Source organism: Capra hircus, chromosome 9 (assembly GCF_001704415.2).
Source record: "Capra hircus breed San Clemente chromosome 9, ASM170441v1, whole genome shotgun sequence".
In the NCBI taxonomy this organism is placed as follows: Eukaryota; Metazoa; Chordata; class Mammalia; order Artiodactyla; family Bovidae; genus Capra; species Capra hircus.
The window spans coordinates 12,608,195-12,631,524 of record NC_030816.1 but is presented as its reverse complement, the minus strand read 5'-3'; the positions used below and the strand labels follow the sequence as shown (position 1 = coordinate 12,631,524).

At 41.6% G+C, this 23,330-nt stretch overlaps 1 protein-coding gene across 5 annotated transcripts in view; it reads left to right on the top strand.

Moving 5' to 3' along the window:
• NCOA7 (nuclear receptor coactivator 7) overlaps window positions 1-23,123 on the top strand; it is a 157,165-nt gene extending 134,042 nt beyond the window's left edge. For 3 of the 5 annotated variants that reach the window (XM_005684484.3, XM_018052951.1, XM_018052949.1), the window contains 6 exons: window positions 6,149-6,296; window positions 13,834-13,959; window positions 15,461-15,613; window positions 20,003-20,098; window positions 20,512-20,585; window positions 20,945-23,123. In XM_005684484.3, the coding sequence (XP_005684541.2) occupies window positions 6,149-6,296; window positions 13,834-13,959; window positions 15,461-15,613; window positions 20,003-20,098; window positions 20,512-20,585; window positions 20,945-21,080 (733 nt within the window). In that variant the 3' untranslated portion in view covers window positions 21,081-23,123. Of the gene's footprint in view, window positions 1-6,148; window positions 6,297-9,909; window positions 12,548-13,833; window positions 13,960-15,460; window positions 15,614-20,002; window positions 20,099-20,511; window positions 20,586-20,944 lie in introns of those variants that run through there. The other 2 variants (XM_018052950.1, XM_005684486.3) reach the window with 2 other exon arrangements.

Genomic DNA, 23,330 nt, shown 5'->3' with positions numbered 1-23,330 from the left:
TCTTCTAGAGAGAAAAGTGCATGGTGGCAAGAATACCTTGTGCCCAAACTCACCTTTCCCTCCCCAGCCCTTCACTTGTTATAGCTCCTAGGGATCTCATAGTAAAGGAGAGGTAAGCCTGGCGTGCTGCAGTTCATGGGGTTTCACTCAGTGCTGACTGAGTGAACAACGACAAAGGGAACTCACGCATATATGTATGTCATGTGTAGCCATTTCTTCCATCGTATGCCCACTGTGGCAAGTGGTTGACCTAAGTTTTTCCATCGGCAACACAACATGCCCAAATTAATCTGCTCCTGAAATAACCATGGCGTTCATATGGATCCCAGGTCATCAGTCTAGATCAGACTGTTCCCCCCACCACCTTGAAGAGTTTCTCTTCCAGAAGGATATTATCCTTTTCTGAGAGCTTACCTCTATTAGGACCAGCTTAATTCAACAGAGATGCTCTGATAATGTTGAACTTTGAAAAAGAAGATATTAGACTTGAGATTTCCTCCTTCTTAGGAAATCCTTTGGCCCGCATACAGATCTTCCATCCCACCCACCTGCCCAGTGGGTTATAGGAACAAGCTGTGGTCATCAAACAGGAACTGTTCAACTCTACCCTCCTCTAAAATAATACGTCCTACTCACCTTGAATCTGCATAATAAAAAGAATTGCTCAAATGGTTTCCCAAGCAATTTATTGTCTTGGTCACCAAAAAGGGAAGTGACTGGCGATTGCTGAGATAGGAACTCACCTTAAAATCTTCACGGACCTGCAGGTGTCACAATTTATATTTTCTTATAAAAAAATTATAATTTATAAAATTATACATTTTCTTGTAAGAGAAATAAAATTTTATTAAATTTTCTTATAAAAGAAATAAAATCTTCAGTTCGAATCTCTGCCTCATCCCTCATTCCCTTGCAGTCTTACACAGGGACATATGCCAGCTTGAGACCCTAGCATTTCTTAGGAGGCTTCTTCAGTGTTTGTACTTGTACAATGCCTTCTCCTTTGAGAGTAACCTGTTAGAGGAGAAATAAATGAGCAGTCCTTCATGGATAGTTGGTTCAAAAAGTGATGAAGAAAATGTGTCTTGTGTCATAACCAGGACGTTACCTGGGAACCAATGCAGAAATCAGTGTAGCATGCATATGAGGAAGGCTTTGCAATGTGATTCAAAAAACCTTGATTGTCACCTCAGGAGATCTGGTCCTGGCTGTGATGCTGATAGTAGACTTCAACGCCCTCATTCTCTTATATCAAGAAGAGTCAGCTGGGTTAAATGATACCTTCTATCTCCAACCCTAATATTCCAGAAGGTAGCTCCTCCAGGGCTGGGTCACTGGCGCATAGTGGGTGCACAGGGAGTATTGTTTAAGGAAGCAATGCTCTGCAGCCAGGGACCACCAGGAACACCCCTGAAGTTGAATGAGCTTGCTTGATTTATTGTATTGAAGTAGAATGCATGGGACTTAGGGCCATCTTAGGGCCCTTTCTAGTTAGAGAGTGCTAGAAAAGGGTCACAGGATGTATGTTAGGTGATTCGAGGGAGAACTTTAAGTCAGACTAGATTAGACGCAGAAATCCCACGTTGAGGGAGGGAAAACGAGAGAGGCTAATGCCATAATTGGTGAAGTAGCACAGTCATTTATGTTAGCCAGATTAGAGGGATGTTTGGTCATTTTTGTGGTTGCGCACTGTTTGTGTTCAGACCTCAGCAGACTCATCTCTGTCATGATTCATCGTGGAAACAGCAACCCACTCCAGTACTCTTGCCTTGAAAATCCCATGGACGGAGGAGCTTGGTGCAGGCTTCTGTTCATGGGGTCGCAAAGAGTCGGGCACGACTGAGCGACTTCACTTTCACTTTCACTTTCATGTTCTGTGGAATTGTTTATGTTCAACAGGAGATTACCAGAGCCGAGCTGGGAGTGCTAGGCCAGCTCCTCTACCAGTGGGACCTGGCCGATAGGAGCAGACCAGCTCCCATGTATCAGGAACTGCTTTCTTCTTTCTCACAGATATGCTAACCCACATATATTTAGGAAGCCATTTTATCTGAGGTGGGTAAGCATGTAATAAGTGTGTCCTTTTACAAAAGTTAGAGTGAAGCATATTTGCTTCTCAACCTTTTTCTAAAATACACTTAAGATGGACTAAATTTTAAGTGTTAGAAAACTCAAGAAGAGTTAGAATTGTATACTTACCAACCTTTCTGGAGTCATAGGATTTATTTTACTGTTAAGTTAACTTTTAATAGGAAGGGTCATATTACATGATAAAAATAGTTTGGAGATTCAAAGCAGCAAACATATTGCTGGTGGGAGGGCAAAGAATGATACCATAAGTGAATTGCTCCTTCGATAATGCAGTCTCACTTCTGAGAATACATCCTATAGCTCTGTCTGTAAGACTTGCAAAAATGACGTTCCAAGTTACTCATAACACAGTTTATGATAGCACTGTCTTGAAAACAAGCCAGGTGACCAGGCTAGAGAGCATGGTTACGTAAACCAGGGTAAATCCACACAGGAAAGTACTGTGTAGTTATAAAGGAAAGAACGAGGAAGCCATCTCTGTACTGCTGTGCAAAGATATCTAGGCTCTACTGTTAAGCAAAAAAAGCTAGAGAATAGTACTATTTTTCATAGAAACAAAAGAAGAAAAGAATTTATATTCATGTTTATTTCTAGCTATAAAAATAGATATAAATATCAAACCCAGTCAGTCCTAAAGGAAATTAACCCTGAATAGTCATTGGAAGGATTGATGCTGAAGCTCCAATACTTTGGCCACCTGATGTGAAGAACTGACTCATTGGGAAAGATCCTGATGCTGGGAAAGATTGAAGGCAGGAAAAGAAGAGGGTGACAGAGGATGAGGTGGTTAGATGGCATCACCAGCTCGATGGACATGAGTTTGAGCAAATTCTAGGAGATAGTGAAGGACAGGAAGGTCTGGTGTGCTGCAGTCCATGGGGTCTCAAAGAGTCGGACACGACTTGGCGACTGAACAACAATGAACAGCATGCAAACAGCACCGCAGGAACACACAAGGAGATAAGAAAGTGGTCACCTACAGCGGGAGAGGTGGACCCAGAATGTGATGCACAGGGATATGACTAAGATGGAAAGTTCTCATTATTTGCTTTTTTTAAATGTAATTTTAATTTTAAAATTATAAAAATGTACTATCAAGTCCAAAAAATTAAGGAAAGATATATATAATGTATTTTTCTTCTACCTCATTCCATTCCCCAGAGATAACCATTCACCTCAGTTTCTTACATAGCTTTTCAGAGTTGTCCACTGTCTTAGTCAAGGATCTCAAGAGAAACAGAACTGAGAAGATGTGTGTGTATATAGGTATATATATGTCTGTATGCAGACACACACATATACAGAGAAAGATTCCCTTTAAAGAGCTGGCTTACATGGCTATGGGGGCTGCCAAGTTCAAAATGTGCAAGGTAGGCTAGCAGGCTAGAGGAACAGGGAGGGGTTGATATTGTAGTCACAAACCTGCAGGACATCTAGAGACAATTCCCGTCTCGCTCTGGGGACTTTAGTCTTTTCCTCTTAAGGCCTTTGACTGATTGGATGAGGCCTACCCACGTTATGGAGAATAATCTGCTTTATTGAAAGGGTGCTTACTTGTTAATCACATCTTTAAAAAGAAATATCTTCACAGCAACATCTAGACTCATGTTTGACCAAAGACCGGCCACGGCCTAGCCAAGTTGACATATAAAATTAACTATCACAGCCATGCACAGTTATAACATAGATCTATATTTCTTTTCTTTTTTTTTTTTTAGAAAAAAATAGAAATGGTTAGCATATCATAGCACACTGATACACACCTTGTGTTGGGTGCCAACTTCCCTTGTTTTGAAGAGTAGAAGTCTCAAAGGAACTATACCTTTAAAATATATGAAAATAAGGATTTTATATTATGAAAGAAAAGACATAATTATTATAAAAGGGAAAAAGCAGCTTAGAAAAACATTTGGTAGTGGTTAATGTTTACATTCTATAAAGGCTCCCATATATTGAAAAGAAAAACAATGACTCTGCAATCACAGAACCAGTTCATAGAAGGCAGCCAGGAAGCAAACATTTGAAAAATGTTCAACCTACTACCGCTCAAAGCAATACAGAATCAGTGGGGTAAAACTTAAAATATATATTAAATTCATTTAGAAGAAAAGAAAAGATAAGAAAGATTGTTACCTTAGATGCAAACTGTAATGCTCTTGTCAGAGTAAATTAGTCAGGCTTTCAAGAGCAGTTTGTTAAGATGGATCACGAGCTATAAAACCATGCCCTTTGGCCTAATAATCCCTCTTCTGGGAACTAATCTTGAGGAGATAATTCAAAAGATGACAAAAGGCATGGATCATGAGGATATTCATTGCAATGTTATTTGTACAACCAAAGCAAAAGAATTGGAAACAAGCTAAACATCCCAAGGACATGGGGATTTGGGTAATTATGGTTTATTACTTCTGTGAAATGCAGCCATTACAAGTCAGTACAAAGATTAGCAACAATGGCAAATATGCACTATTTAATGTTACATATAACAATTATGTCTTAGCCCCGATAACAGTGGAAAGGAGACCTTGTACCTATGATCAAGAACAGGTTAGGACCATCGAAACCTAAAGGCAGTTGGATCCACTGGAATGTTAGAATTATGGTGACATTTCTGTTGTGTGTTTTAATCCTGTTAATATTTCTCAGTTTGTTGTCGTCGTTTAGTTGCTCAGTTGTGTCTGACTCTTTTGTGTGGGACTGAGCTCACTAGGCTCCTCTATCCATGAGATTCTCCAGGCAAGAATATTGGAACAGGTTGCAGTTTTCTTCTCCAGGGGATCTTCCTGACCCAGGGATCAAACCTGAGTCTCTCTCAGTGGCCAGGGCATTCTTACCACTGAGCCATCAGGGAACCCTTCAGTTTGTTGCTATAACAGAATATGACAGACTGGGTGGCTTTTAAAGAAGAGGTCTATTTGCGACAGTTCCAGAGTCTCGGAAGTCCACGATCAAAGTGCTGGCAGATTGGATGTCTGGTGAGGGCTTGCTCTGGTTCCATAGAGGGCTGTCTTTGCACTGCGTTCTCACGTGGCACAGGGGGCTGGCCAGCACTGTGGGGTGTTTTAATCCCAGTCATGAGGGCTCTGCCTCATAACCTAAGCACCTCTGAAAGGTCCTACATCCAAATACCATCACTTTGGGGATTAAATATCAACGTACGAATTTTAGGGGGACACAAATATTCAGTCTACAGCAAGAGTGTTACAATATTTTTATAGTTAGAACTTTTATAAACTTAGGAATGAGTTAGCACTGTGCCAAACAGGAGACTCAAATTGAAATTATCATTTTGTAATTATTAAAGACTTTATCATTTGATGCTATCTGTTTTTTACACCTCCACTGTGACGGTTGCAGGTCAGAGGGCTTTTGACTCTTTCACATGGGTGAAGGGTGGGAGGTATTTTAGGTGCTAAGACTGAGAACTCCCAGTCTTTTCTTGGGAACTAGCCACCTAGTTGTTGGTTAAGTCTGGAGAGATGCTTCAGATGTTAAATATGTATAAGAGAACAGAGATATTGAAGGCAAGACTGCATTCATAGTATTGGTTAAATTAAGTCTGTTTCTAATGTTAAAATGATAGCTAGTATTATCCCTGCTATTTTCTAGTTATTAAAGATATTTTATTAAAATTAAGGTATAATAATGTTTCAGTCTACATAAAGACCCACTGGAATATTGCTTTGTTCCCATCTAAAGTTTCAGGTCAGTTTTTCCCCTGTGAATAGAGATATCCAATAAATGAGGATCCAGTGAAGAAAAAAAAATTTGGTGTAAATATTTCATTGTGTTTTCTGCCTTTAAGTTCCATCTCTTGATCTTTTCCTCAGATTGAAGGACATTTGCTCAGTGTCTGTGGACTTTTGCTTGCATTTATTGACTTATTTTCCAAATTTGGAATGCACAAGTAGAGACTGTCTTCAACATGGGAGATTTCCCAAGTAGCAACATGGACTTGCTAAGCAGGAAAAGGAGAGTCGTATGTGCCCAAGTTCCTACTTGTGCCTGCCAGGAAAGTAGATTTGGTGTTAACCCCTATGGCAAACGTGTTTTTCAGGGTGGATCACTTGTACACGTTCTTTGTCCAATGGTCTCCTGACGTCTATGGGAAAGACGCCAAAGAGCAAGGCTTTGTGGTGGTGGAGAAAGAAGAGCTGACTATGATCGACAACTTCTTCAGTGAGCCAACCACCAAGAGCTGGGAGGTGAGGCTCAAGAGGGTTAGACTGTCGTCCTTAAAGTACAAGGCACAGACAAAATATTCTCGTGTCCAAAATCCAAGCACTTTTTGGCGGGCAAAAAGTTAAGATTTCTTGTGCGCCTTGGAAATCCTATGAGGGAAAACCTTCTTCCTCTGTTTGAAACTAGTTTTGTGTATCAGGAAGACACTATCACCACATCTACCAGCCAGTTCTTTCACTTCCCTTTTTTGAAACTGCTGCAGGGTCCCCATTATGTACATGATGAAAGTCAAGCTTCTTAATTTGGCCTGAAAAACCATTCTTTTTTTTTTTTTTTTTTTTTTTTTTGAGCACTTAGCAAGCCCTTCTCATGTTAGGAGCACAATGGATGGGCTAAGTAGAATTTACCATCAAGGAGTATGGATACATCATTACAATAGTGAAGTGAAGTGAAAGTTTCTTAGTCGTGTCCGACTCTTTGCGACCCCATGGACTGTGCAGTCCATGGAATTCTCCAGGCCAGAATACTGGAGGGGGTAGCCTTTCCCTTCTCCAGGGGATCTTCCCGACCCAGGGATTGAACCCAGGTCTCCCACATTGCAGGCGGATTCTTTACCAGCTGAGCCACAAGGGAAGCCTAAGAATACTGGGTTGGGTAGCCTATCCCTTCTCCAGCGGATCTTCCCGACCCAGGAATCAAACCAGGGTCTCCCGCATTGCAGGGGGATTCTTTGTCAACTGAGCTATGCGGGAAGCCCTGATAGCTCAGTTGGTAAAGAATCATTACAATATAGTGAGGTAATTGCCATTATAGGTGAGGTGCCACAGGCTATGGAAGCGTGTACCCAGACACCGGAATGGAGCTAGGGGATCCAAGGAGTGACCCAGGAGGAGTAATCTGAGCTGAGATCAGAAGTGCGGGGACAGGCAGCTGGGGTGGAAGTGGGACACAGAACATGTTCTGGCCAGAGAGAAAAGTCTGCTGTGCAGAGGAATGACCCAAGGGAGAAACAGAGAGTGTGCGGCTTTTGATGAACTAATGAAGAGTTCAGTGTGGCTGGTTCATAGAGTGCAAAGCTGAGGGAGTGGCAAGAAATGAAGCTGGAGATAATGAAATGGCAGGTCACAGAGGACCTATGAACTGCTTGAAGAGTTTGGTTATTTTCCTAAGGGCAATAGAAAGGCACTGAGCTGTTTTGAGCCTGGAGAAGTAAATAGAGACACACATTTTGGAGAGCCTGCTCTTGCCGGCAGATGTGCAGTTGATTGGAATTGGACAACAGTTGAAGACACACTAGGAAGCTCTTGCAATAGTCACTGTTGAGAGCTCGCAGTGCCTGAAAGAATGACAGTGATGACTGAGGAAACAGCGCTTTTGAAAGACAGGAGGAGAAAGAGGATTTTGTGAGTAGTTAATTACATGTGGAAAGTAAGAAAGATGTCAAGATTGATCTCTTTAGATTTTTAGGTTTTTAGAATGGAAACTGGAAGGATCGAGGTACCAGCCCTTCATTGTGATAAGGAGCATAGCAAGAAGATTAGGTTTAGTAAAAAAAAAAAAGCTCTGTGTTCTGATCCCAGGGATTAGTCAACAGGAAAGAACTAAGGTTTGTCTTTTAGATCTAAAACCAAGGAGGTAGTAGTCGGTGACTTCAGCAAAAAAGCAGATTCATTAAAGTGGCAGCTTCAAAATGTAGCTTCTAACATTTAGTGAATGTATCCAGGGTGAGTGAATGGAGCTAGTGGATGTGGGCCAGCCACTCAAATTTGGTTTTGGAGAATAAAAATGAGATGGAAAGCTGGGAGAGAATGTGAGGGTGGAAGGTTTTCCTTCTCGTGAGAGAGACTTCAACCTTTCAGAAGAGATCAGCAGGAACAGTAGAGTAGAGGGTTCAGAAGATAAAATAAGAGAGGGCATAAGCCAGGGACTGGATCCCTGAGAATTGGCAGGGAATGTAGGGGTGGGGATAGGATTGGTTTTAGGTGTTCAGGCAGCAGAAAAGAATAGGACGTGTGAGAACAGAATGCAGATTCAGTGGCAGTATTATGTAAGTTGTGGTATTGCTCATTTGATGATTTCTTGGTAACAGCAGAAGGGGGCATCTCCTAGAAGTGAAGAAGGGAGGACTTGGAGGAATACAGAGAAGGTCTGAGTAGGAGCTATAGAAACCAGGAATAATGCCAGCTGACGAACTGCAGGAGGGTGGCTGCCTGCTACTGAAGGCCCCGGTGGGGTCTGGCATCAGCCTGCGGTGGGGGGTGGCGGGCGATGAGGTTTCTCCAGCAACACTCCCAACCTGGATGCAGGTTCATCAAGCGACTGTCAGATCTTCCAAGACTGGCGCTCTGTGAGACGGGGACGGTGCAGGGTGGAGAGGCCGGCCCCTTGGCTCTGACTCCTCTGACACTCCGGGTCCTTCCATGTGTGTGTTTGCCTCACCGTCCCTTTCTCGTTTACTCACTCCCAGCCCCGCTGTGCACGCACACACACAGCAAGCTCCTGTCACCCTTCACAGGCCCAGCTCAGCGGTCACTGCTGCGAGGCTTTCAGTCGAGTACTCCTCCTCTGCTCCCTCAGCCCACGGTTCCCAGTGCTGCAGTCTGTGGCCCCGCACTTGGCTTGTTTGCATGTTTGCCTTCACATTGCTCCTTCTTGTTTGAAACCATTGATTAAAAATAGGGTTTCCCAGGTGGCGCTAGTGGTAAAGAACCCGCCTGCCAGTGCAGGAGATGCGAGAAACTCAAGTTCGATTCCTTGGCAGGGAAGATGCCCTGGAGGAGGGCACGGCAACCCACTCCAGCATTCTTGCCTGGAGAATCCCAGGGATAGAGGAGTCTGACGGGCTACAGTTCATGCGGTCACAAAGAGTCAGACACGACTGAAGCAATTTTAGCACAGCACAAGCCTGTTAGACTCTCCTTCTCTTTGGCTTTTCTTATCATCTCTGTTTTGTTTTGTTTTATTTCTATCCCTGGCCAGTCTTTCTGAGTACATTTTAAAAAATATATTTATTTATATTTAGCTGCATCAGGTCTTAGCTGTGGCACGCGAGCTCAGTAGTTGTGGCTCGTGGGCTTAGTTGCCCTGGGATAAGTGGGATCCTAGCTCCCCAACCAGGGATCAAACCCACGTCCCCTGCATTGGAAGGCAGATTCTTAACCACTAGGCCACCAGGGAAGTCCCCCAAATATACTTTGCTTGTTCCTTTTCTCATGGTGTTCCCCCAGGGTTTATCTCTGACTCTGTTTCTCTTCTCATCTATTACATCTTCCTTGGATGAGCTCATCAGCTTTTGAGATTTATGCTGCGGATCCCACATGTCTGCTTCACGCGCTTCTTTCTTTCCAAGCTGCCGCTGTCAAGCGCATAGAGGCCCCACAGGTACCCCTGGGTCTCCACGAGGCAGAGATGGTGTGACACTGGAATTCTGGCTAAGGCATCAGGGAATATCAATTCCTGTCCTCCTCACCTAACCGTCTGTGCCCAAGAGGCCCCCATGAGACATGTGCCGAGAAGAAGCAGAGCTAGGAAAGGTTTATTTTCTTGTAGAGGCTATGTATGGTCTCTTGCCCCAGTATGGAGGCCTGGAGAGAGGGTTTCAATTGTTTTGGGAATTCAATCCTTTCCTGACTAGGTCTGGATATCTTGAACTGAAGCAGCCCTCATTTAGGCCTATTCTGCCTCTTTCCACTAATCCCAACCTTGAATCTCAGCTCCTGACAAGTCCAGTGGGAGTAGTGGCCGTGCCCTCCAGCACACAGAGGAAAAGGCGCTAAGGAGGCATGCGGAGAGAGAGAAGTCTACTTCCCGGGCTAGAGTCGAGTGGGCTTGAGTGAGCCTCTCAGGCTGAGCCACTGAGCAGGATAAAAGAGAGCGCTCATCCCTCTAGAAGGTGTGTCTCTAGACCTGTGGTGGAAGAGGAAGAAAAGAAGGGATGGAGAAGGAGGAAGAAACGGGGTGGCCTCTTCCAAGACCCTAGTGCTCTTGTTAACACTTGGGGCACATGGAAAGAAGAGATACCTGGAGACAGAGGTGACTGGACTGTTATCCCGGTTTCTTGCCACATGGACAAGAAAGTCCAAAAGTACAATGAAGAGAAGATTTGAGCTGTCCTGGCTCCTCCCCGTGCAGGAGCAGACTCGGCTTACTAGCATCCCCTTAAAGCCGGGCCCCTGGCGTCCCACTCCTTCCCCTCTGTGGGTGGGAAGAGGAAGCTTCACTCCCCTAATGGGTGTCTGATCCTCAGCGTGTCCGTAAAGTCCCGTCATCTTTCCCCTAAACATGCTTGTCCTCATGCCTTCTCATCTTAATTGGTGGTGCCCCAAGTCAGAAACCTAAATATCATCCCAGATTCTTCTCTTTCATCCTCAGTCATCTCCAGTTAGAGTTTGTTGATTCTGATCTTACGTGGGGTGGGGCCCACCCCCTAGTCAGCTGTCTGCACCCTTTCAAGGGCACCTCCAGCCAACCCAACCATTAGTCCACCCTCCATACCAAGCTCTTTAAATAAGCATTATTCCCTAATTTTATAAAATACCTGCTTATTATATTAAATTTGAAAGCTATAGAAAAGTACAATGCTGTACATTTTAAAAATAATATCTAACCACACAACACTTTAGTACATTTTTTAAACTCTTTCTATCATAGAGTGTTTTCTAGGGGGTAAGGGTAGGGAGAGTGAGTCTTTTTATTTTTGCAAAATGAGATCATTTTTATGTATAGTTTGGTATCTGGCTTTTCTTACCTGACATCTTGCGAGAATTGTATCATATTTAAAGATTTTGAAGCCTTGTTTTAATGGTTACACATTTTAAACCTCAATCAAAATTTAACAATTCCGCCACTTGTAGAAATCGTATTCATTCAAGTTTTTCATAAGGATGAGATGATGTGTAACTCTCTTTTCCTAATTTCCTGAAAGTGAAATTACTTAGCATAAGGGCATTACTTTTTAAAGTCTCCTAATTTTGTATATAATGACAGTTTGCCAGAAATGGGAGGAATACCCTTCTCACTGTGCTTCTGCTAACAGAAAGCTTTATTAACTGTTCTTCCTTTCTCAAAACTTCTGCTAATTTGAAAAGCGAACAAATGATATATTGTAATTGCTTGTGTCACGCCTTGCAAAGCAGCTGGCACTTGGGGTCATATAGAAAGCACTCAGCCAATGTTAGCTGTCACGGAGCGCCAGGCACTGCAGGGTATGCCAGCTCACTGGCGCAGAGTCCAAGCGCTTCTGCCCTAGATTGTGTCCAGACTCTTGCACTGAGAATAAGTTCTGGCCAACCTGAGACTGGTCACCAAATATCCTCCACAGCCTCATGACCCCTGGGATGATCTGTGTAGCGGCACTCAATCCCCCAGGGGTACCAAAAGGCCATTTTTGGCCTGGAAAACTCACAGAAAGATCCTTGAAAATTGATCCAATAGTGATCTGCATTTCCCTCCAACCCCTAGAAATCTGCTCTGGGCAGTAGAGGAAGACTCATCATGCGTATTTGTCATTAAGATTAATATTTTGAAAGTTAAAAGGTAAATATTACTTGGCCGACTCTTTTGAAAAACTGAATCTAAAGTAATGTTTTTCTCAGCTTCATGTAAACCAGGTGTTCTTCCTTTCTCTGATGTCTCTCATACTCAACAGTGTCTTGACGTGAAACGCCATTCTTCTAAACATAATGAACCTACCTCCGGTAAAGCCTCCTTTTCATCTTTCCTTTGAGATTCAAACTGATGTCAGCGAGCACACTCAAAGTTTTAAAATGGAGATTTCCCTTCAGAGAAGATGCAGGAAAAAAAAAATCTGAGAAGGCAGGGCTAGAAAAAGCTAGCTCAGGCAGCCGGAGGACAGTTGGGAAGAAAAGTACAAGATGAAGAAGGGGGAAAAAAAAACGCGCAACAATGAGGTTTTGTTGTGCTGTTAGGAAACCACCAGCGTTTCAAAGGTGAAAGTGTCATTTTACAGCCTCACAGCTATGCCTAACAGGAAGTGTGTGTTTGCTCGAAATCCTAATTTGGGTGTGTTCCTGGAGAAATATTGAACGCTCTCCTAGGGAAACAGAAACTCAATCATGCAGGAAACTAGATACTACATAAGCAGTTGTAGCTCCGCGTGGCTCTAACAGTGCTGTGGAGGCAGACAGGCAAAAAACCTGTTCCCTTCAGAGAGCAAGCAGGCAGTTCCCACCCTTTCACAATGCGAGTCCGAAGACTGCCTCCAGACATTCAGATTTTCTATTGTGCCAGACCGGACCAAGAGCCTTTTGTGAAGGTATGTTGGAGTCCTGATAACTTATCAGGTGCCCGCGGACCCTCTGCGCTCTGCCACTCAGATGTTTTGAAACGCTTTCTAATTAGAAAGGATCAGGCTGCCCTCTCCGCCAGAGCAGGTCTTTTATTCACTTTGGAGAGAGACACCGGTGTGGTTTGCCCCCTCCGTTTGGAGTCAAAATTCCACACTTTATTTTTTCATTCTGCAGCCCCATTTTGTACTTGTGTTAAATGCAGAGATCCCCCCCCCCCAAACATGTGCTTTACTTAACACATTTAAAATGCTGAATTTGTGATTCTTTGACAGTGTGTTCTTTAAGTAAATGCCCCTTAGAAAACGGTAAAAATTTAAGGGCCAATTTCCTTACCTGTAAATCAGGCTCAGGTGACAGCATTCTGGAAACTAAGTAGTCACTATCGGGCAACTTTTCACTAAGGTAACGTAAGTGCTTTTTCTCTATAATGCAAAAATCATTCCATTGTACTCAGGTATTTTAGTATATTAGTTACTTTCTCTCTATACCCTTCAATTTCAAAATAATTTGGTGACTTATCCAAATTTTCAGAGAAGCAGAAGGCGAAAAGATTCGAACCTGGTACTTGACAAGTGTATTTACGATGAAATAAATGGTGTGTACCAACATCGTGCTTCTGTTTTCAGCTTTGAAGGAAATACTACTTTGATGGCTTCTGAACTGTCCATAAAGAATCATAACAGAATTATAATCTAGACTAAAGCTTGATGCCTCTTTGTTTTGTTATTTTCCATAGATGTTATCATTCGGTGTTGCTATGATTGCTTGTTGGTTGCTATGTGCCTGGCCTTGAGAGGAAACGTTAGGAGCCTTGATTAAAAAGCTATTCTTAATCTTCCCAATTTCCCTATTTATAGAAGACTTACTCATAGTATGATCTCTAATTACTCCCTTAATAATTCAAATTTAGATGCAGGCTAATGGAGAATCATTCAGGGCATTTCAAAGGTATGAATCACTTGTGAAATTATACATAATTCTTACCTGATGGCCGAGAGTAACAAGACTGGAAAACTTGTGACTTAATTTGTACATATTAAGTGTTGTAGCCACTCTGTGTTAAATTCTGCATTTTCTCTGAAATTGAGATTATAATTAGCCGTTCCCCCCAAGAGTCTTGGCTCAGTTCATGTCCTGCTGCTAAACCTACTGGTTATAGGCAATCGTGTACCTGAGGTCCTTTTTGTTAATAGCAGGTGAAGGAAAAGCCAGAATATCATTTTTCTTGGTTTACCTGGCTTCTCTGTTTCAGATCATCACGGTCGAGGAGGCAAAACGCAGGAAGAGCACGTGCAGCTACTACGAAGATGAGGACGAGGCCGCCCTGCCGACCCTGCAGCCCCACAGCGCGCTTCTGGAGAATATGCACATCGAGCAGGTGTGTGCTCCCTGGGGATGAGGGTAGGGGCCTTCCAAACCTTGAGACCATTTGCTCTTCTCACTTGGGGTGGAGAGTGAGTCCAGTTTCAAAGGAAAACCCCAGCAGCCTGACCAAGGCCCCCTGTTTCAGAAAGACAGTGTCCCTGCCACCCTCTTGGGAGAAGGAGGACTTGGGCAACACCTACATCCATTTCCTGAGACCTGAGCAAAAAACCATTTCTTGTCTTCAGAATAATGTTTAAAGTGTCCTATTATAGTCCTAACATATTTTAAAAGGATCATTTATCTCAGAGTTCCGATGGTTTTAATTGATCAGGCTCAGTAAACGTCACATAGCAAGTACACTTAACTTGCTTTATGAAAACCATCTATTACTACTAGGAAAAACTTTCCTTTCTCTTAGTTTTGGTTTGTTTTGTTTAGTTTCTATTTCCTGAGCATCTCTTAATTATGTTTTCATGAAATACTATGTGCTTGAGTTTGAACTTTAGGAAGGGAACCTCTTGTACTTCCCCCATCAATCAGCTTAGAAACTGAAATTCAGAGACCTTAAAGAATCACCAAGTTCAAGTCCCTCAATTTATAAAAGCATCTGTGATGGCCCGTAAAGCTAAGTGACTTGACCAAGCAGTTACAGAGTTCATGCTGATTCTAGAACTACGCCAGGCATTCTGAGGACCTCAACATCTTACATAGCCTCCGTTGTTTGTATTTTTTAAAAGATATGCATTATTGATATTTATGACAGCTACTGTGCTAAGTCACTTCAGTTGTGTGCGATCCTATGGACTGTAACCCTCCAGGCTTCTCTGTCCATGGGATTCTCCAGGCAAGAATACTGGAGTGGGTTGCCATGCCCTCCTCCAGGGGATCTTCCCGACCCAGGGATCAAACCTGCATCTCTTCCGTCTTCTGCATTGCCAAGTGGGTTCTTTACCACTAGCACCACCCGGGAAGCCTTATGACAGCCAAAATCAAGTTAAATATTAAAGTTAGCGAAAAATATAAGTGCAAGGAGGACAAACTCCGTCTGATTACTGGCATAAAATACCCATGCTTTCTTGTGCTCAGTTTGATGAGACTCTTCAGTTGTCAGGAACAGCTCTGAGCCTTGGCATGTTTAGAAAGATCAGCTGGTAAAATACTCAGTGAAAGAAAGGCTGAAGTGTACAGAAGACAGCATGACTCTAACTCATACCTCTTAATCAAGCTCGGTGCTCTATCTGCAAATGTATAGTGGCACAGTAACCCTTCAGCATCATCCCTGAGAGGGAGGACATGCTCTGGGGAGCATTCCTGCCAAGGTAAACAATGTCAAGCAATGATGGTTTTGCCTTCTCAGTTTACAGTGGCAAGTATTTGCTAGAGTAAAGGGGAACAATGTGGAAAGTCATGTGATTTTTGAGTTTGAGCCACAGGCATCTGTTTGGTGCTACAAGTTCATGCGTGATGATTTTCAGGCAGCCTGTATATTTACATCTCCATCCTTGGATTCACAGCTGGCCCGACGCCTTCCAGCAAGGGTGCAGGGCTATCCATGGAGACTCGCGTACAGCACGCTAGAGCATGGGACCAGCTTGAAAACTCTCTACCGGAAGTCAGCAGCACTAGACAGTCCTGTCCTATTGGTCATCAAAGATATGGATAATCAGGTGAGGCTTGTTCCTCTTATAGAGAAACATTTTTTCAATGAAGTTTCTCAACCTACGCGACAGGAGAGAGACGGATACAGTGAACTCCCATCAGCCAGACTGCAGTTAGCAGGATTTTGCCACAGACACTTGGTTCTTTTCTTTCCTGAAGAATTGAAGTAAATCCCCAATTATTATGTTGTTTTACCCCTACTTACTTCAGAATGCATCTCTAAAGAAGAAAATGGAGCATGTCTCCAAGTACAGTCACATCATTTTTCCCTGTTCTCATCATAGAGTAGGAAGCTACAGGGATATCCTGCAAGCTGAAACTGGAGAAGTTGGAAGAATTCAAGTCGAGATTTGGAGATAGTTGCAGAAAGAAGTTTCAGTGCCATCCCAGAATTCTTTTCAGGTGGCTGAGGTAGTGCCCACCAACCTTGTCCACGTAGCTCCTGAGATGGAGAGCCGGTTAGGCACGTGATGTGTTGTACCTTATGGGCCCAGTTGTTATGAAACAGGAGAAAATACTCTGGGCCATTGCTCATTACACTTTCATCTGTCTCACTTTCATCTCTGTTTCATCCCTCTTGGTCTTGGAGGCCCTGATGAAATCTATTAATAGATATTACTCCCATCTACCCTACACTAATAATTCTCGGCTCACTCAGCTGGGAGTTTGGGTGGAATCTGTCCGGGTTTCTTTTCTACACCATCCAGGCCAACTTCTGCATTACAAAAGGAAGAAATCTTTCAAGTCTGCTTTTTCATCTTTCAAGAGCATTTCAATTTGGTCTGTATTATAGCAAGAAGAAATTTCTTTGCTCTTCTAAGATGTAGATATCATTATTCTCTATTTCTGGCATTTGGAAGCAGGGTTTACTTGACAACCATTTATTTATGCATCCATTCAGAAAATGCTTGAGTGTCTGTTAGGTGTGGGGCACTATTAAACATTGAGGAGCTTGCTGAGAAGCCATATAATTAGGATCAGTTTAGGGGAAATAGATATTTGCTGTCATAATTTGTCTTGGGAAAAATGAGTGGTTGCGGTACTAAAGGCACCGTCTGTCTCGACTGTGATCTTTCCTGTGAGTAGGTTACAGTATAATTATAGATTAAGAGTTGTGGGGAATGGTTCAGCTATTATCACTGTTACTACTGTTATTTACAGATTGAGAACACTTTATTTAATCATAGTCCAAGCTGAATAGTAGAGAGAGGCAAGGTAAAAAAATTTAAATAACAACAACAAAGATTTAAAATGGAATTTACTTGGAGATTTAGTGAAATGTTTGCAAAGTTAGGTGCTACGTTTTAGATGCGATAGAGCTAGATGGTGTTAGACCATACACAAACCCGCACTGTACGTATAGATTAGTTCTCCTGTTAAGTTACAAATAGATAGCAAACTTGTTGGGAAATCTGTTGGCCTCACAGAGCAGGTTTTGATGGTGCATGGTTTTACTCAGCTTCCTATCAGAAGGTATGTAATGGATGTCTGCCTAGTCCTGAAGATTACACTATTTGTCTCTGAGGTGTTATCTTACTGAAAGCATTTGTGTTATTTGAAGGCAGCTGGACACTAACTCTGCTTTCCCCATCCCATCTACCCCCAAGGCAAGGAAGGATGCAGCTCCACTGTTTGGGAACATGATAGCACACCTGTACATTTATCTGGAAATGAACCATATACAGTTCTAATATAAAAGCATTACATATGCAGACTGGCAGGAATGAGGAGTTCTACAGAACCAATCCCCAGTGAAACAGCCATTACTGATGGGAATTATAAAAGCAATAATCACTTAGTCTCTGGATATTGTCCTAAGGGCATATGGCAAGTGAAAATTCATTTAAAGAATATCTGATAAATCTCGGTAATAACAGTGGGATTCTGTGGCACTTGTTCCCGGCCCCCCTGCCCCCCCTGCCCCCCGACCCCAGTCCCTGTTCAGACACAGGCTTCGTTCTGGGCTTGCATGGACAGGAAGATGAGGATCCATCACCCCCAGCTCCCAGGCAGGTCCTCAGCATTTCTTATCCCCTACCCACCATTCAGCTTCAGAGGCTGAATTGCAGCCAAGGGCGGCCTGGAGGTAGGCGGCGCTCTTCCCCTTAGGGGACGGTTGGTCTACCTTCAGCACAGCACACAGGGGTCTCTACTGCCCTTGCTTCAGCACAGAGCAGAAGTTACAGGTAGGAGAGGGGAGCCAAGACTAGTTGCTACTGCCCCTGCCCAGCACTGTGCTCATAAAGCAGGACTGTACCTTTGAGAAAAGCGAACCACTATCCACCTCTCCCAGCTCCAAAGCCGAGTCTATAGCTCCCAGCTCCAGGTGAATGGGCAGACCATAAAACGTACAGCTCAGAAGCTCTCCCCAAAGACCTGACATCATTTAGAAGAATGTGGGGGAAGTTCAAGCTAAAGGGAAGTCTGCTGCTGCTGCTGCTAAGTCTCTTCAGTCGACCCCATAGATGGCAGCCCACCAGGCTCCACCGTCCCTGGGCTTCTCCAGGCAAGAACACTGGAGTGGGTTGCCATTTCCTTCTCCAATGCATGAAAGTGAAGTCGCTCAGTCGTGTCCGACTCTTAGTGACCCCATGGACTGCAGCCCACCAGGCTCCTCTAGAAAACAATAAAAATGTGGTAGTAAACAATTAAGAGGAGGCTAGTGGCTCCCTGAAGGCAGCAGACTAAGCTATAGACCTTCCAGAGAGAACCAGGGCAAGAGACAGCTGAGGAGAGCCTTCCTGGAGTCAGGATAAATTACACACTGGCCAAGGAAAACTACTGTGGCAAAGGGGCCTAAATGTAATTGAGAGAGAATTACCATGCAGTAATTTATGCCACAAGGCACTATGGAAAATAATAGAGCAGTCATCAGGTAACAGAGCCTGATTTAGACTAACTTAATTCCAGCGAGGTATAGAAATGTTACTCCTATATTCTATTACGTCTTTCCACTTTTTATAGTAATTTTATGGTATAACATTGATATCTATTACAAAGTCAACAAATAAACTGTTATTTATATAGTTGTGCAATTTTTATCTACTAAGAAAGCTGAGAGAAGAAGGAGAGCAATTATGCATTTATAGGTTTTGTCGTATTAACCTTCCTTTTACCACTTCTGGCTATCTTCCTTCCCCTCCATGGATTCCTTTGTCCTATTATTGTCAAATATATTAAATTTTTAGATGCTATAGACCCAACAATACAATTATGTACATATTATATAACTTCTTTCTAAATAAATTAATATAAAAAATAAAATGAATGTTTTCTTACATAACCATAATGCTGTATATCCAAAAAGTTAACAGTCATTTCTTAGTATCATCCTATCTCCAGTGCTTAAACAAATTTCTATGATTGCTAAGAAGATTTGTTACTGTTTTTTCTTTGTTCTTAGCAGCTCTAAGGAGAGATTTTGGTATGAGGAACATGGGTTAGAAAGAGTTTTGAGACTTCTACTCTGCCTAATTTTTAGTATTTCAAGGAGCTAGGAACTGAAGCAGAGATTCCATGATGATAATAATCAGATTTAAATTATTTTGAAGAATTATAAGACATTTTCCAGATAGACTCCATTTGAAGCTTTGTTTCTCAAGTGGAATTTGGAGAAGATATATCAGAATCACCTAGGGACATTTCCAGAATATGTATGCTCATTTTTACCAGTCTTCACCCCTGCAGGTACTGGTTGGGACCTGAGGAGGATAAGAGGCTGAAGCAGTGGGATGGTCATTCTGAAAACACTGCTTCTTCCAACCCCCAAAAGAAAAAATAGACAAAATCATTGATTGAGATACATCTAAAGCACCTTGAAAGCCCATAGTATTATGGAATTGTTACTTTTTTCTTAAAAGTCATTTTGAACTAAGTATTGGATCAGTCACGTCAAGGATACAGTTCTATTAAGCATATTGAAAACTCATTTCTACGAATCAAGGGGGAGGGAAATTTATTTTCTCTGGGGAAATATCTGACCATGATTCTGCTTATAAAACACATCAGTGACAGGCCCTCACTGTGTCAACCACTCATTTCTGTGAGCAAGGTGTATGCTGTAGTTGTTTAATATTCCAATGTGCCGCCTGTATTCACTGGAAGACTTTGTCTCTACAGTGGACTTTGGAAGTCTTTTTAAATTGAAGCAATTGCTGACCTTTGACCTATAAGTTCTCTGAGCCCCTTGGGAACTGATAAGAACCAGGGACATTCTATTTGTTGGTTGGTGGTCTTTTTTACTTAGAAACTCTGACTTGGTAATGCTCTTCATAATTATCTTGCTGAAAGAGATATAATGAGACCTCAGAAAAGTATTATGCTAAAATATTTCAGAAGGGCTTTCTTTGAGAGGTTTGTATTTGAAAGCTGCTAACATTTCTGTTTTCTTTTGACAGATCTTTGGAGCATATGCGACTCATCCTTTCAAGTTCAGTGATCACTATTATGGCACAGGCGAAACTTTTCTCTACACATTTAGCCCCCATTTCAAGGTACCTGGATGGAAGGAATACTGACGGCCTAGTGTCGTGGTGTCAGGAGGGTGGGTGGGGCTGGAGGTTGGGGGCTGTGGTCGGAGTGGTAGATGTCCCATCCCATAACCTCACTTGGCCTCACTCTAGCCTGCTCAGCACTTCATGACCACAGCATAGAAACCGCTTGGTTCCCTTCCTGGGCCTTGGGAACTTTTGCATGAACTTCTGAGATCCAGGATGGAATTGCAGGTCAGAGCCAACATGTGTGCGAGCGATCTTTCCTGCCTCATAACCACTTTGGAGAGCTCATCCTGGTGTGGAAAAGGTCTAGAAGTCAGAAGCTTCCTCAGCCTATGGGTGGTCCCCTCCCTCTTTACTAATTCTCCAGATTGAAATGTCTGATCTCTCTTTGTCTTCTGTTTCTACCTAAGGTCTTCAAGTGGAGTGGAGAAAACTCATACTTTATCAATGGAGACATAAGTTCTTTGGAACTTGGTGGTGGAGGGTAAGGTTTTTGTTGTTGTTATTAATTTACTACTTGACCAGAGTGGGTCTGTTTTAATCCAGGTAACTGAAACTTTGGTGTCAGCTGCTCATAGTTAGTCCATGTGTAGTTAGTCGATTATTTAGGACAGTGTGGTCTAACACATGACACTAAGAATTGAAGATAAAATGACTTATTTATGTGTCCAAATGAGGGACCACCTGAAAGACAGGTCATTTAAATGAAATAAAGGAAATGTTTTATAAGCAGTTTCGGGTTTTGACTATAGCATTACAGAAAGAAGTTGGGACAAGGGAGGACAGAAAGCATGTACATAAAGTTGAGATGTTTTCACCATTTTGCTTTTTTAACCTTTTTAGGGGACGATTTGGCTTATGGTTAGATGCCGACTTATACCATGGACGAAGCAACTCCTGCAGCACTTTTAATAATGATATTCTTTCCAAAAAGGAAGACTTCATAGTTCAAGACCTCGAGGTATGGACATTCGAGTGAAATTTAGACTGCCTTAAAATAGAACATTTAAAAAGACTGGGTTCAGTCAGCCCTGCTAAAGCTAGCTGGAAGACGAAGCCCCAGCCCAGACTGCCTCATCCCATCATAGTGCTTTCTTTCTGCCATCATCTCAGAGCGCAACTACATTGCAGAGAGATTCTGAAGGGTACATGTGGAAGGCAGACGATGAAGAAAGAATTTGAAGTTCAGATCGTTGAAAGACTTTATACTCTCACTTTCTTCAAACCCATAGAGTGAGGAGTCAGAATATTTATAGATGTGAGTTGAATGCAATTTTTATTTTTGGTAACTGTGAAAAAGAAAATACTGTAGAAGTATATACATTCCTTGTATATTTATCAACATAATTTTCATTACCAAAATGTACAGCATACTCTTGTTTGCCATTGAAAAGTTTAGTCTCATTTAGAAAAATTGAAAGTGCATAGCACTTAAAGGGAATATATGATTTTTTAAAACTGTTTTATTTATTATTTCTAGTATATTGTTTGAAATGTGTTGGCAATTTTTTTCTTTTAATGTGTCAAATCTTGAAGTAAAGAAATGTATACATTTTGTGCTGTCTTGGCAACAAATCCATTTGATTTATATAGTTTTATATTAAATTTTTTTTGCCCTGATTGTTTAGGGTGATCTGTATATGTATGTGCTGCTTAATGTCCATATATATACACATACATATATACACACACACATATATACACACACACACATATATACACACACACAATTCTGAATTTTTAAAAACTCATTATCAATGTTTATTGATTTGACTGTTGTAGGCCATCTTTCCATTTTTGTCATTGAAAAGATACATTTTTAATTATTTACTCTGAACATAATTGTGTAAAGAAGAATAAGCCATTTCTCACAGTCATAAATTGATATTTACAGTAATGTATACTTTTATGATCCTGGATTTAGAACCCTGCCTTTGAAAAGAAATGTTTTGCTTCTTATAAAATCTCATGTGTTAGTAACAGAAATTGTATTTTTATTAGATTTTTTTTGCATAATTTTCCCCAGGTTTTTACATTAACAGGCCTCTGTTTTAAATGAGACTGAATGTTTTAATTTCTGTATATTTTATATCAAATGAAAAGTGTCCATTATCCCAATTGTCTTGGTTTCTACACTCTTTTATTTGAAAAAAATTCAATGCCAAGAAATGAATTTATACCACAATCGGAAAAAAAAGTAAAAAGCAGTTTTTAAATATCAACTCACTTTCATATCATTAAACACTCTTTTATGAAAGTTAATAATAAAACCTTATTAAAATTTTAACAAATATTATTGATTGTCAAACTTTTACAAAAGCCAAAGACTGCTAATGGAAAAAAATGTCAAGTAATAGCCAAAGCTGAGAAAGTTGTCTGTTATAAATTACATTTCCAGTGATCTTTGAAAGGAAAAATTAATAGAAAGTAGTAGTTTATAGACCTGCATTTAAAAAATGTAAACAGTGCTTAGAATGTTGGCTTTAAGCTGGTGGAATACTCCCTCTAGTTTATTCTCTTACTTTAGACTATTTATAAAAGAGAACAAACAAATTACCATGTGGCCTCCTGTCAGATCAACAATTATTTCACTCCACTCACATTCCATACAAGTTTCTTTGAATGCTATAAAATCTTAAACCTGTAGCCTGGGTGTACTTTCACCCAAGTTCTGTTGTAAACTCTTTATTAACAACTTATTGGCAGTTGAACCTTATTAATCTGCTTGTTACATAATGTGCCTGTGTGAGATTCCAGGAATGTCTCAGTATGATCACGTTTACCATTTATGCCATTTGCAACCATATGCTATTAACAAAATGGTCATTTTGCATATAGTTCACTCTTACCTAGTTTAGTCCATGATATTATACTTGTGAGAGCATATTCAGATGCTGTGTTCTCTATTTAAAACAGTATTGTCCAATCAGACATGTGTGGCCCTTCATTTATGGATACTGAGTGTATGTAATGCAGTGCTAGCCCAATATTTTCAATAAAGGAATTCATGCATTCAATGTGATTTTCTTTCCTGAGGATTCATTCAGCAAGTATTTATTGCATGCTGGAGCTTTTACTTGCGTGAGACGATGGTGAAATAACCAAGACTAAATAAGTATGGTCCAATGCTCATGTTTTTATTGCTACCTTGGAAATTCCCTCTTTGTTCCCCGTACCCCTATTCAGTTCCCGAAAACTGCTCCTTGTTACAGTTACTAGAGACAACTCC